Genomic DNA, 13,475 nt, shown 5'->3' with positions numbered 1-13,475 from the left:
GTTTACTGCATCAAAGGCAGCAGACACGTCCAGGAGAATGAGAACAGAGGAGAGGGAGGAAGCTCGAGCAGAGTGGAGGGGCTCCATGCTAATGAGCTGCTAATGGGAGCGTGAGTAGAATGCCCAGCCTTAAAGCCGGATTGGTGAGGGTCAAGGAGGTTGTTCTGAAGGAGATAGTGAGACATTGTGGATAGAGACGAGTTGATTATGGTGGTAAGGAAAGGAAGGAGGTTTTTGGAAATGGATTTAAGAAGAGGGGAGGGGATAGGATCGAGAGGGCAGGTGGTTGCCGGCTTAGATATGATCAGTTTTAGAATATCATCAGGGGAGAGGGGGGAAAGAGCTCATAAGCCAGGATATGCTTGCTTGTCACACGGTCCAACTCTCAGCAAAAGCATTTTTTTCTTAACAATGATGTTCAGTTATTACCACCTATGATTATAAAACATAACTTTTTAAAAATCATTCCATACAGATGACATTTGTGTTATATTTATCCACTAATTTTCAACAAACATTTTCAACCATTTTATGCTATATTGGACATAGTTTTTTTTTATTTCATCTTGGGATAAACAATCTTCGAGGGGAGTGGGGACCCTAATGACACCCTAATCAGAGTTCACTTCTACATTGTCCTCAGTCTCAGACACCTCTTCAATCTCACTGTCATTGTCAAATAGGCTTTCTAGCACTTCACCGACTGAAAGTATTTTGCTCATGTTTCAAGCGAGAACATACTGTTCTGTTGTATAGAGAGGATGACGGTTGGGTAGGACCCAGAATGAGCCCTTTTTTTATCAGTATGCCCAAATATGCAGATATGAAGAAGAGAGAGGTTAAGAGGGATGAGGACTGAGAGACGGAACAACATAGAAGTTTATTCTGCGCAAGAACACAACAAACTCGATTCACTTTAACTATACCTGGTCAAATTGACCCAGAGCATCATGTAACCTAAGTGTGGATTTGTTTTTCCCTTTTATTAACATTTTATATATTCAAGTTCAGTTCATTACCCCTACCTAGATGACTGGATGAAGTTAAATAAAGTTAAATAACATTGCAGTGATGTCAAACTCTAAATGGGTCAATTTGTCCTGCCACATAACAGGAGGGTGATGATTACACTTCAACACAACAATCGGCAACAGATGGCGCATTTCCTGTATTGCAAATGTTATCCTCAAACGACCTCTGAAGATGATGGTTCTTCTGAATCGAATAAAAAAAATCTTGTCTGACAAGGAACCAAAAATACCTTTTTACCAAACCACAAATAAAACCAACTGAATTCAATGACATTCAGTAGAGCAATGATGAGGTGAGTGTCTTTTTACAGCCATTTTTCCGACAATAGAGCAACGCCCCTATCCGTCTTCTCTCATCAGCACCACCCTCCCTCATCCCAGCCTGGCCGGTGTGCTCCTCTCTCTGAGGGATGCAGAGGAGTGACGCAGGACAGACAGACACACTGCGCCGAACCTGGAAGGAAGGACCGGGTAGGGGGTGATGCAATAACGGCAAATTCTGGGTACCCAATTGTGAGTTACGATCCCTCCGTTCCCAAGATCCACGACCGATACGCACGGCCTGCCTGGTCAGGACGAGAAAGCCAGACTCACCTGTTATCTATCAAGATAAGTCAGTGGACGTCGCTAACCTTTTACGGGTGCGGCTTGATTTGGACAATTGGTGAGGTAGGCTTTATGGTGTGACTGTGAGGATAGGCTACATTGATGTTTAATGTTTTTTCTTGTGTCCGATTAGGTTATACTCTTTACGGCGATTGAACAGGTTTAAAACCTTGAAGGCCAGTGCACTCGGTATTATTAGGAAAATATCATTTCATTTCTTGAAATTGCTACCTGCCTTGAACCGAACTTGTTTTCTTAATTTTCGAACGAAATTGTTACGAAGCTGATCTTTTTAAAATATGTTTAAATGTCCCTCAACCCCATGACTAAGCGGTCACGACAAATCTTTCGAAGGAACTGAACATCTCATTGGAAAAGCCTGCCAATTACTGAAAGGATAATTTCACATTGATCGTTTTCTCTTCAGATGGAACATTAGTGTCAACTGTTTGAATTTGATCCATTGAGATTTTTACAACAACGTGGAGGATTTATTGCATACCTTTTCGTCGCATTTTTCATCTTCAATATGAATTACCTGCGTCGCAGACTGTCGGACAGCAATTTTATGGCCAACCTGCCTAATGGCTATATGACTGACCTGCAACGCCCTGACCCGGCGCCGCAGCAAAGCCCCGCAGTGTCGCCGGGACCACCGGAGAGGCGTCAGTCTCTGAGCCAACAACCGTCCGGTGGAGCCGGATTCTTTTCTTCCATATCCCAGGCTGTCAAACAAACCACTGCCGCCGCGGCTGCGACATTTAACGAAGCGACCGACAGAGCAGGTGTTGGTGCCAAGGTACTCCTGGTTATCGATGACCAGCAAACCGATTGGTAAGGAGAGTGCTAACTAAGTAACATTTTGTGCAGCCTACGCGGGACCCTGTCTAGACCACTGGGTCTAAATGTGTCGGTAAATTGCATGCTGCTAACCTCCCTACGAGTAACGTCGTAGGATTCATCCTTAATAGGCACGTGACACACAGGTAGGCTATAGCCAATAGGCCCAATGAGGTTGCAACAGTTTCATTGCATTTTTCCAGATATGTCGTTGTTGAGAAAAAGGCAATGCTATTATTAATCGTCTGTCAGTGTAATGTTAGACATGCACAAACAGATGTTATTGTAGGCTTCACGTTTGAACAGTTAGTTTTCTATTGTGGCTTTTAGGGTATGGAGTGTTATCAGAACATTGCAATCATAGATCTGCGTCTGGCGCAATTGCGCAGTTGCACCACTAGCGCATGCCAGGCTTGCCAAGCAAGAGTGCTTTTAGGCTATGATGGTTCTTCGAGAACAATTACATTGTCCCAAAGTTTTAGGTTATACTCATGTAGCCTATGCTCATTTGTCGAAGGGCCTCTGTGAGACCCACATTATTCAGTGTTATTGTAGACCGCCCTGAAGGCCAATTGGGATTTAGATGTTCCATTTCGCCTTTTTATGCCTTTCCAGTGGGCCAGACACGATCAATTGTCAGCATAACTGGGGTTAACTGCAGAAGGCTCAAGATACAAATGATGCTGGCTACATTACATGCTGTTATGATCTCTTGATAAAGCTGCTCTCAGATTATATTAACCCCTCTTGTATTTTTCCATCAGGGTGAAGGTCTTTAAAGGCAAAAAGGTTCATGAATATGATATTAAAGTGGAACAGGTGGGTTGCATTTTAACTTATGTTTTTTAAATTTTGTGTTTTCTACATGCATTATGCATGGCTGGTGTTCGGCCAATGCAGTGATGGTTTTAGTGAAGCCACTTGGTGCAAGATATTCAGACTGTGCATGTGGTGCTTCAGACCTGCATAATCCACAATGAATCAAACAAAAAATACGACAAGATAATGACAAGAAGTTGACAAAATTATGTTCACTGAACTGAGAATTGGCTAATCATCAAGTGTGATAATGTTGGTATTATACTTGTCAAAATGAATCAAAAGCAATCTGTGAATTATGTAGAATTAAAAACAAAGCTCTCATGGACCCCAAAGCATTCCTGCCCTCAGGCTTAAATCAATGATTCATATTCATCTCTACTTTATACATGCAAATGTAAAAATGTTTTGTGATAATTTTTCACAGCCCATGGCACTTTCTATGCCTCCTATTTTTATCTTCTTCTTTTATGTAGCATTTGAGAGTTGAGAGTTTGAGAGTTGACAGTGCCTACATTGCACAACCTGGCATATAATAGGGAAGAAAGCTCCATGATGTTTACCTGTGGTGTTCACATTGACTTGTGTGATTGTTGACTGGGATTGACATTGATGATGATGTCAACTCTTAGGCTGAATTCTCTGAGATCAACCTGGTTGCTCATGCTACAGGCTCTTATAGTGTGGATATCGATGCAATCCGGAATGGAAACAAGGTTACCAAGTAAGTGTGCATTCCTTGAATCCAATGATTAATCCTTTAAGAGAACGTAATCACAATGTGAAGTATACTAGTTGATTTAAAAATATATATTTTATGCAAAATTTCACATCCAGAATAAAATATGCTCAGATTCAGACCATTTTTGTGTGGTGGTCATATCAAAGACCTTGCTTGTCCTCTGTTTTCCCAGGTGTTTCAGGCCAGACTTTGTGCTGATTAGGCAGCATGCCTTCAGCATGGCCAAGAATGGAGACTTCCGGAACATAGTGATTGGATTGCAGTATGCTGGTCTCCCATGTGTTAACTCTCTGCATTCCGTCTACAACTTCTGTGACAAACCATGGGTGGTAAGCATGGCATGATATATCACAGGGTCTGGTGAGAAAGTCCCCAAGTAGGGCAAGGTCATTTTTCAGTTTTTTTTTTTAATGAAAGTGCAGATGGTAAGCTGTGTGTCATACATTGAAATCTGAAAATAGTTGAAGAAGATTGAATTTTGGTACCCCTCAAACCAAATACATGAGAGAAACGCTCGGAATGGCATTTGCTACCATCGCGTTGGTAGCTAGGTAGTAGCTAAGGAATAACATTGCTATGAACATCTAACTGCATGTTTAGCACATCACAACATGTTGAGAGAACATCAACATGCTAAAAACACATAACTACACATAATTAGCTGGCTGCTGGAAATTCACTCATTCACTTATATGCTGACGACACTATTCTCTATGCCACTGGTCCCTCCCCTGACTCTGTACTAAAAACTCTCCAGGATAGCTTCCCCCAGATCCAACAGGCCTTCACCCACCTCAAACGGTCCCTTAACACTTCCAAGACCAAGGTCATGTGGTTCAACCGTAAAGGCACTACACCCCCCCCAGCCCCCATCATTACCACCTGTGAGGGAGCTATCCTGGAGCAGGTCACGGTGTATAAATACCTGGGAATTTGGTTAGACAGCTCACTATCTTTCTCAGACCACATCTCAAAACTACAGACCAAGATTAAGGCCAAACTTGGCTTTCTCTATAGAAACCGTCACTCCTTCACTTCATCCGCTAAACGCACCCTCATTCAAATGACCATTCTCCCCATGCTCGACTACGGCGACACAATCTACAGGTCTGCATGCAAAGCTACACTCTCCACGCTCGACACACTGTATCACTCCGCCATCCGGTTCGCCACTAACGCCCCCTACAGTACCCACCACTGCACTCTTTACTCCCTGGTCAAGTGGCCCTCCCTTCACACCCGCCGTCACTTGCACTGGCTCACCCTCATCTATAAAACCCTCCTCCACCAATCACCCCCCTATCTGTGTCTCCTGCTTCACCCTCTGCCTGTCACTCGCAACACCCGATCCTCACTCCACATCCAACTAAAAATTCCCAAATCCACCACTTCCCTTGGCCGTGCATCATTCCAGTTTGCTGCCCCCTCTGACTGGAATTGCTCTGCAAAAAACCCTCAAACTGGATAAACTCATCTCCCTCTCTGCCTTCAGACTCACTATTTCAGACACCCTCACTGATTCCTGCACATGCTTCTCTTCTCTGTAGGGCAGCACTTGTATCACTCCCTTTACACACCCCCTCTGTCCACCTGCACTTGTTTTTATGCCCCCATACGCTCATGTCTGCTCATTCTCTGCTTTTAAGCTTTTCTGTGTTAATGTTAATACTGTTTTCTAATGTTTGTTGGCCTGTTTCGTAAGTGCTTATTGCTGTTGTTGTATTTGGTGGCTGTGTCTCAGTGGTTATTGTTGTACCGTATTTATGTTAGCTTGACTGTGTCTCAGTGTGTATTGTTGTATTGGTTTGTTTACTGGCTGTCTTAGTGTCTATGTTGTATCGCTGTGTTGATTGGTCGTGTCCCAGCGCTTATTGTTGTATTATTGTCTTTCCTGACTGTGTATCAGTGCTTACTGCTGTATTGTTGTGTTTGCTTGGCTGTGTCCCAGTGCGTTTTGTTGTATTGTATTGTCTTGTGTTGCCTGTCTGCTTTTTGTGCTTACTGTTGTATTCCATTTTTGATGTCCGTTAGTGCTTTTGTTGTATTGTTTGTGTTACATGCATGTGTTTAATGCTTATTGTTGTTTTGTGGCATCTCATTCAATTGTCGATTTAATTGTGGTTTTAAGTGCTTTGTTTTTAACATGTTTTATCTTTCAGCCCTCCTCCCCTTTCCCCTTATGAGGCAGGCCGGCATTGTAAATAAGAATTTTGTTCTTAATTGTCTCGCCTGGTGAAATAAAGGTTACATTTATTTTTTTTATTTTTTTAAATAGATGATCACACAGTCCTTGCTTTAGAACAACGTTCTAAAACGTACTTTGTTTACAAGCCATATATCTCTTGCCTAGTAGTCTATACAATTCACAAATTTAGTATTTAGTGATCCTAAAACTGTTGTTTGTTATATCGAGTGGGCTCTTCAACACTCCAACTTTCAACTTTTGTAATATGCAAAAAAACAGAAAACACAGCTTCTCCCTTGCCATTGACAACTCCACAGTCTCCCCTTCCTCTCAGGTTAAGAGTCTGGGTGTCATCCTGGACAGCACATTATCTTTCGAATCACACATCAACAATGTCACTCGGTCTGCATATTTCCACCTACGCAACATTAATCGTCTCCGTCCATCACTTACACCCGCCAGTACCGCCATTCTTGTCCATGCCCTGGTCACTTCCCGTATAGACTACTGCAATGCCATCCTCTTTGGTCTTCCACACAAATGTCACCATAAACTCCAACTGGTCCAGAACTCAGCTGCACGTATCATTACCAGAACTCCCTTCATTGACCATATCACTCCAGTTCTCCAATAACTACATTAGCTCTCCATTAAATTCCGTATTCATTTTAAGATTCTCCTTCTCCATTTTAAGGCTCTCCATAACCTAGCACCTTCATACCTCTCTCAACTCCTTCTTACTCACACTCCCTCCTGTAGTCTCAGATCCTACTCTGCCAACCAACTTGTCATACCTTCTGCCCGTCTGACTACTATGGGATCTAAAGCCTCTGGAACTCTCTGCCACCTAACATACGTAATATTGACACTCTCTCCACTTTCAAATCCAGTCTTCAAACACACCTTTTCACAATGGCTTATTTGGTTTGATCTGCTGTATTTTGTTTGTTGTTATATCTGACTTTGCTGTTATTATCTCACTTTGCTTTGTTGATTTTATAATGTTTTGATATGTGGTTTTAACTATGTCTTGTAAGGTGTCCTTGAGAGCCTTGAAAGGCGCCCATAAATAAAATGTATTATTATTATTTATTCAAACAGCTTTTTGGTCATTTGCGCAACTTGAGAATTGCCATCATCCGGACCTTTTCACCAGACCGTGTCATTATGTGCATAATGCATGGTCAAACAGCTGCTTAGTTCTGTGTTATTCAACTAAATAGCCTCTGACTGATAATCAAATAAGAACGTTAATATACCTTATATAGTTCAAATGATGTGTCTTGAGGATGACTTTCAGTTTGTGATGTCTCTTTCAGTTTGCTCAGATGAACAGATTGTACAAGCAACTGGGACCAGAGGAATTCCCACTGATCGAGCAGGTTTACTATCCCAACCACAGGGAAATGGTGGGTGTGCTGCCATCTGCTCCTCACCCCTCTCTCCTGCCCTGACACGACCATGTCCTCAACCCAAACAGACCTCACAGCGACACAGGCACAGACACTGAGTTTCCCCCCAGTTTGGATGACACACAGTACACATATCGATTTCCAAAACAGAGGGCAGAGGAGTACTTCACGTCAATATTACATCTCAGATTTTAATTAAGGCAAGTCAATCTCAATTCTGACTCAGACCAGTCTGACACCAGCTGCACATTCACAGGTCCCAATAGAGTTGTTTGACTGTTAGTGTGCCCCCTCCATCCAATCAGTGCCACTACTCTACTAAGATAAGTGTCAGTGCTGCCGCAGTGCTGTGCCCCACCCCCCCACCCTTGCAGTCGCAGGCTTGCTTGGCTCGCCTCAGTGCTCATATGAATCACTCCATAACAATGGAGGTGTATAGCTCCCAACTTAGCTCAGGGTGCACAGCCTCAGCCTATTACACACATAATAGGTGATGATGTAGATGTTGTACCAGGGGAATCTGGTAGAGGCGGAAATCCCAAGACAGGCTTATTGTAATGCATGGAATAGAATGAGGAATGGTGTCACATGTTCCCCGCAATCCATTCCATGCATTACAATGAGCCCTCCCTATTTCTCCCTTCACCGACCATTGTTGTATGTACAAATGTGTCCAGTTGATACCATTTCATTTCTATTGTACTGTACCTTATTCACATTACAACTTAGTAATGATTTTCGATAATGCTGCCACACATACAAATCCCACAATTTATCACCTTTAAGAGATGGTGTGGTGTAGAGCCTCTACAGTAATGTCATATATCATGTTATCTGATGGAAGGCGTTGTGGTGTCTCTGTCTCAGATTACCACCCCTGGTTTCCCTGTGGTGGTGAAAATGGGCCACGCCCACTCTGGGATGGGAAAGGTAGGACTTGAGTTATCTTGTTACTGTTTAGACAAAGTGACTGGATCAGCAATTGCGCTTGACAAGACAATACTGTGAATGTGTTCTTATTCAAACCTTTACCCTCCAGGTGAAAGTGGACAATCAATATGATTTTCAAGACATTGCCAGTGTTGTTGCCCTGACCAAGACCTATGCCACGTCTGAACCTTTCATTGATGCAAAGTACGATGTCCGTATCCAGAAGATTGGGAGCAATTACAAAGCATATATGTGAGTGAAATGAGTTCCTCATTCTTGTGACTCTGGTCAATCCATTACAAATCCCACTTGTAATTAGCATTGTCTACAGGTCCTCAAAGACCAACTACAAGATCAATTCAAGCTGCATATGGTAATATTGATGTGTAGATGATCAAAAGAATATGAGAGTGAACATGCTGGATGATGGATTTTCATGCGTTTGACAGGAGGACATCGATTTCAGGAAACTGGAAAACCAACACTGGTTCAGCCATGCTGGAGCAGGTAGCCATGTCAGACAGGTGAGTGTTGACCAACACCAGGTTGGCTTTCTAAATTGACAGTAGTGTTTTATACTGTACTAACAGTGTCATTCACCGTGTTAGGTATCGCATGTGGGTGGACTCCTGCTCCGAGGTCTTTGGCGGTTTGGATATGTGTGCTGTGGAAGCTCTGCATGGTAAAGATGGCAGGGACTATATCATAGAGGTAAGAAGTTACATACTGTATATCCCCATCCAGGAGAGAGGGTGACGATCCAGTAAAAGAGGGAGTAAAAACAACTACAACTCCCATCAGTTTTTTTCCTCTCTCCTGTGTTCTGGAAGGTGGTGGGCTGCTCCATGCCACTGATCGGGGACGAGCAGGATGATGACCGTGTCCTCATTGCAGAGCTGGTGGTCGCCAAAATGAACCAGACGATCCCACACACTGCAAGCCCCTCTCTTGTCCGCGCCACTTCTGCGCAGCCAGTACAGGTGCTCATGCACTCCTTCACATATACTTGTTCACACACTGACTCAATCACACCTGCACTTGTGATCTATGTGATCTAAATTATGTAACATTATAGGAAATGCCCTATTTTTTAAGGCGTTTGTAATAACACATTAGCTTAATGTCTTTCTGATCTATTGTGCCATGCAGAAAGCTGCATCCCCTCAGCCCATTTCCCAACCTAAAGTGCCACAGGCTCAGCAGCGCCCTCCACCCCAAGGTAAGAAGATTATTCTAACTGGTATTGAGTCTGCAACTGCAACAAAGTAACATTTTGTTATCTTTCTTACAGAAGTATATTAATCTGCTGTATATTGATATCTTTAATTCCTAATTCAGTGCTGATGGTATGCTGTTTATGTCTCCTCTAGGTGGCCCTCAGCAGGCACCCACTGGCACTGCAGCCCCCCGCCAAACCCCCCCCCCCCAGCAGCGCCCCCCTCCTCAGGGCCAGCCTCCTTCACAGGCCCAGCAGTCTGTCACTAGCCCTAACACCCAGCCCCCCCCTGCCCAGGCACCACAGCAGGCCAGACAGGCCAACCCAGGAGCCGGAGCCCAGCAGAGGCCACCAGGCCAGGGGGCCGCACAGGGCCAGAGACCCCCCTCTGCCCAGGGCTCCCCACAGCGCAGCCAGGGGGGCTCCCCTCAAAAACAGTCAGCCCCCCAGCAGCAGCAGCAGCAGCAGCAGCAAAGAGCACCCACTGGAGGCCCAGGCCAGAAGCCTGCGGGGGGCCAGCCCCAACAGCGACCCCAGCAGAGGCCAGGCCAGCCGCCCAGGCAGCAGTCCCAGGGAGGCCCCCAGGCCCCCCAGCAGCAGAGGCCTCCAGCCCAGCAAGGTCGCCCTGCGGGCCCCACCACCCAGCAGCCCCGCCCTACTGCTCAGGGCCAGGGAGGCCCCGGAGGAGCAGGGAGACCCCCACTGCAGCAGAAACCCCAGCCCCCACAGAAGCCCAACCAGGGCCAGCCCCCTCCGCTGAAGTAAGCAAGGCTTTTTCTGAAATATTCCATAACATTCAAAAGCAATGTAAGTGCAATGACAGTGTGTCACAAGATGTATTACTCAATAGCTAGTAGGTACTGTAGGTACCTAGTACTGTAAGTGAGATTTTCTGTTGTTTTTGCACATAATTTTGTATGAAGTGGCACCACACAAGATGCTTTGTCTGACCAAGGGATTCTGTGTTTCAGATTTAGTCTCCACCGAGTAGACTGATGTGCATGCTTCAATTATACTTGACATATATAGAACCCTATATGAGTTTACAGAAAATGAATGTATGTTTTGTAATGGGTGACGCTGTATTTTATTCAATCCACAGTGGAGGGTGCATGAATCACCCATAATGCATCACACATCTGGTTTTAAAACCAACCCAATCTCATGAAGATCTTGTGACAAATTCTTGTCACCGTTATCTTATCTTGCACCTCCCACGTGCTGTACATGATTGGTTGTTGCTGCTTTATGATATGTTTTCTCTTTTTGTCACAAAATCTTGTGAGATTGGGTTTCTTTAAAACGTTCCTAAAGACAGATTTTCCTGCATTTTATCAGGCTGAATATAATTTTCATCCCTGCTCTTTTATCTGATTGATGAAACATGTATTATTCTTTTGGTCCTCTTTGCCAATGCAAAACACCTACAGTGTATTGTAATGAGATATGGTGATTATTTTGAATGCTTGGTTAATGCAGATTATTCTTAATACGATAAACATTTGTGATATCAATTTTGTGACTATGACTATACTAAGAAAAAGTTAAGAACATTCTTTCTCTTTTGATTCACTTTCAGTCACCTTTTATACATGTGATCAAAGACATGGTAAAATTGCATTGATGACCAGGAAATGGCTGGGATATACTACTATGATAATACAATTATTTAATTCACACTCTGGTTATGGAAAATGAATTACTCAAATATCTCTTTGTTTCTGGTGATCAATGGACAATAAGATTTCAATTACCGGTATTTGAAAGTAGAGCAGTGTTCCTAAACATGTGATGGAGGGCACAAATGTGTAAGACAAGGTTTTGTAGGTTTGTTACGTAGGTCATAAGTTATTAAGTTGAGTTCACTATGTTTAACAGTCAAAAGGCAATTTCTTCAATCTTATTATATTTGTGTCCTCTAGATGTCTAGAATATAGGAACATTGATCATGCTGGAAAAAAGCATGCCCTTGCATCCAGATCAGTCAACTCATTCACTATACATATCAAGTTCAAATCAATGTTGCACTGAATCGATAATGTGATGAATGACCATGACATTGGCACTAGGAATGCCTTCTGCCATCTACATAGTATGTGTTCTCTCTCTTTCCAACCATACCCCACTCTTACCATCCCATTGGTTTGCTGCATGACTTTAATAGCCTCTTCCTCTCCTCTATTGCTCATTTTCCTCTCTTTATAGCAAATCCCAGTCTCTTACCAATGCCTTCAACATTCCAGAAACCCAAGCTCCGCGGCCCAGCCTTAGCCAGGACGAGGTGAAGGCTGAGACGATACGCAACCTGCGTAAATCTTTTGCCAGTCTCTTCTCAGACTGAGATGGAGTAAGACCCCCTCCAACACTGACAGAAAAGACAGACAGACAGAAAGACAGACCCTCCCCCTCCCCAACGCACAAAGGACCAACAGGACGTCACCTCCCTATCATGGACATTGATGTACATTGATGAAAAAAATGAACAGATAAAATATCCACTGCCTATACAATTAAGACCACAAATAGAGCATGTTACAGCTACATTTGTAGGTGTCTGTCTGAAACATTCCCTGCCACCTTCAAGTTCTAAATGATTCCTACACATACACCCGTACACGTGTACACATGTGCACGCGTGCACGCACACACACACATACACACACACACACACACACACACACACACACACACACACACACTCTACTGTACAATTTACGTTGCATGTGCTGTGGTTGAATTTCTGAAAAAAGTAAGGGAGAGGATTCCCTCCCTATCTCAAGTCAGTCCCTTCTGAAATTGTGTTATTATATGAATGGGACATTTCATTTCACTAGATGACTCGTGAAATCTAACTGTTTGTATCTATTGGGAGATTTACTTTGTCATCATTTGATCTTTTTGAATGATTTTACTGTATGACAACAGTGGGAACGACACAGTACACTGACAATCGATCTGAGGAAATACAGAAAATATATAAATATATGAACCTCAAGATTTGGCTTACAGCTGTTTGTTGTTACTGTAAAATCTTAGTGACAACTTTATTGCTGGAAAACTTTGGTCAGACTTGAAATTAATCTTCATGAAATTAAACTCAGCACACTGTTGTGCTCACAAACTCAGTCCAGAGTTAAGCAATGCTAGCTTTTTCCAGCTGTCCAAAGCTGTTTAGTGATGTTGTTTTAGCTGCATGTCAACAAAGGAGACAATGGTTGAATGCTATTTCAACCATTCACATTGGCGCTTGTAACCGTATCGTCACGCGTAGGTGAAGTTGTTGGCGTAGTAAAGTATGTGTTGTTTTTGTGAGAATGCCGTTGCTGCCTCCCTTTCCCTACTTCTGTCACATATTAAGAACATCCCTATAGCTCTACACCTGGAAAACATGCCTTACAAAGATAAAGAGTTCAGTCAGATCTAATGGAGTTGTCTCAGGGATGTCCTGGTGATTGTGACATGCTCCTGTCAGAGGTCAGGTCTTCCGTTGCACTGTAATGAAGTTGATGACCTACTGCAGACGAAAGCAAAAGCATGTGTTTTTATTGAGGTAGAGTGTAATTGCCATTTGAAATGTATTTGCACATGAAGTATAACAAAATCATACTTGAATAGGACATGCGAAGTGTCAAGAGGTATTTTGAGGTTTTATTGTCAGTTTGTCAGATTTCAGAGACACAGCAGCTCAGTGCTC

General features: G+C 43.3%; 1 protein-coding gene across 1 annotated transcript; it reads left to right on the top strand.

The window, feature by feature from the left end:
• Window positions 1-2,166: 2,166 nt before the first annotated feature.
• syn1 (synapsin I) lies at window positions 2,167-12,122 on the top strand (the record flags this gene model as incomplete). Its single annotated transcript, XM_080532545.1, has 13 exons — window positions 2,167-2,471; window positions 3,242-3,296; window positions 3,929-4,020; window positions 4,211-4,367; window positions 7,543-7,632; window positions 8,503-8,565; window positions 8,675-8,817; window positions 9,015-9,089; window positions 9,174-9,276; window positions 9,396-9,545; window positions 9,715-9,784; window positions 9,936-10,542; window positions 11,987-12,122. 13 exons carry the CDS (start codon window positions 2,167-2,169, stop codon window positions 12,120-12,122), a joined length of 2,046 nt encoding a protein of 681 aa, XP_080388671.1.
• Window positions 12,123-13,475: the final 1,353 nt, after the last annotated feature.

This window comes from Nansenia antarctica, assembly GCF_963989245.1.
Source record: "Nansenia antarctica genome assembly, chromosome: 5".
In the NCBI taxonomy this organism is placed as follows: Eukaryota; Metazoa; Chordata; class Actinopteri; order Argentiniformes; family Microstomatidae; genus Nansenia; species Nansenia antarctica.
The sequence above is the reverse complement of the archived record's forward strand: the minus strand, read 5'-3'. Positions and strand labels throughout refer to the sequence as shown.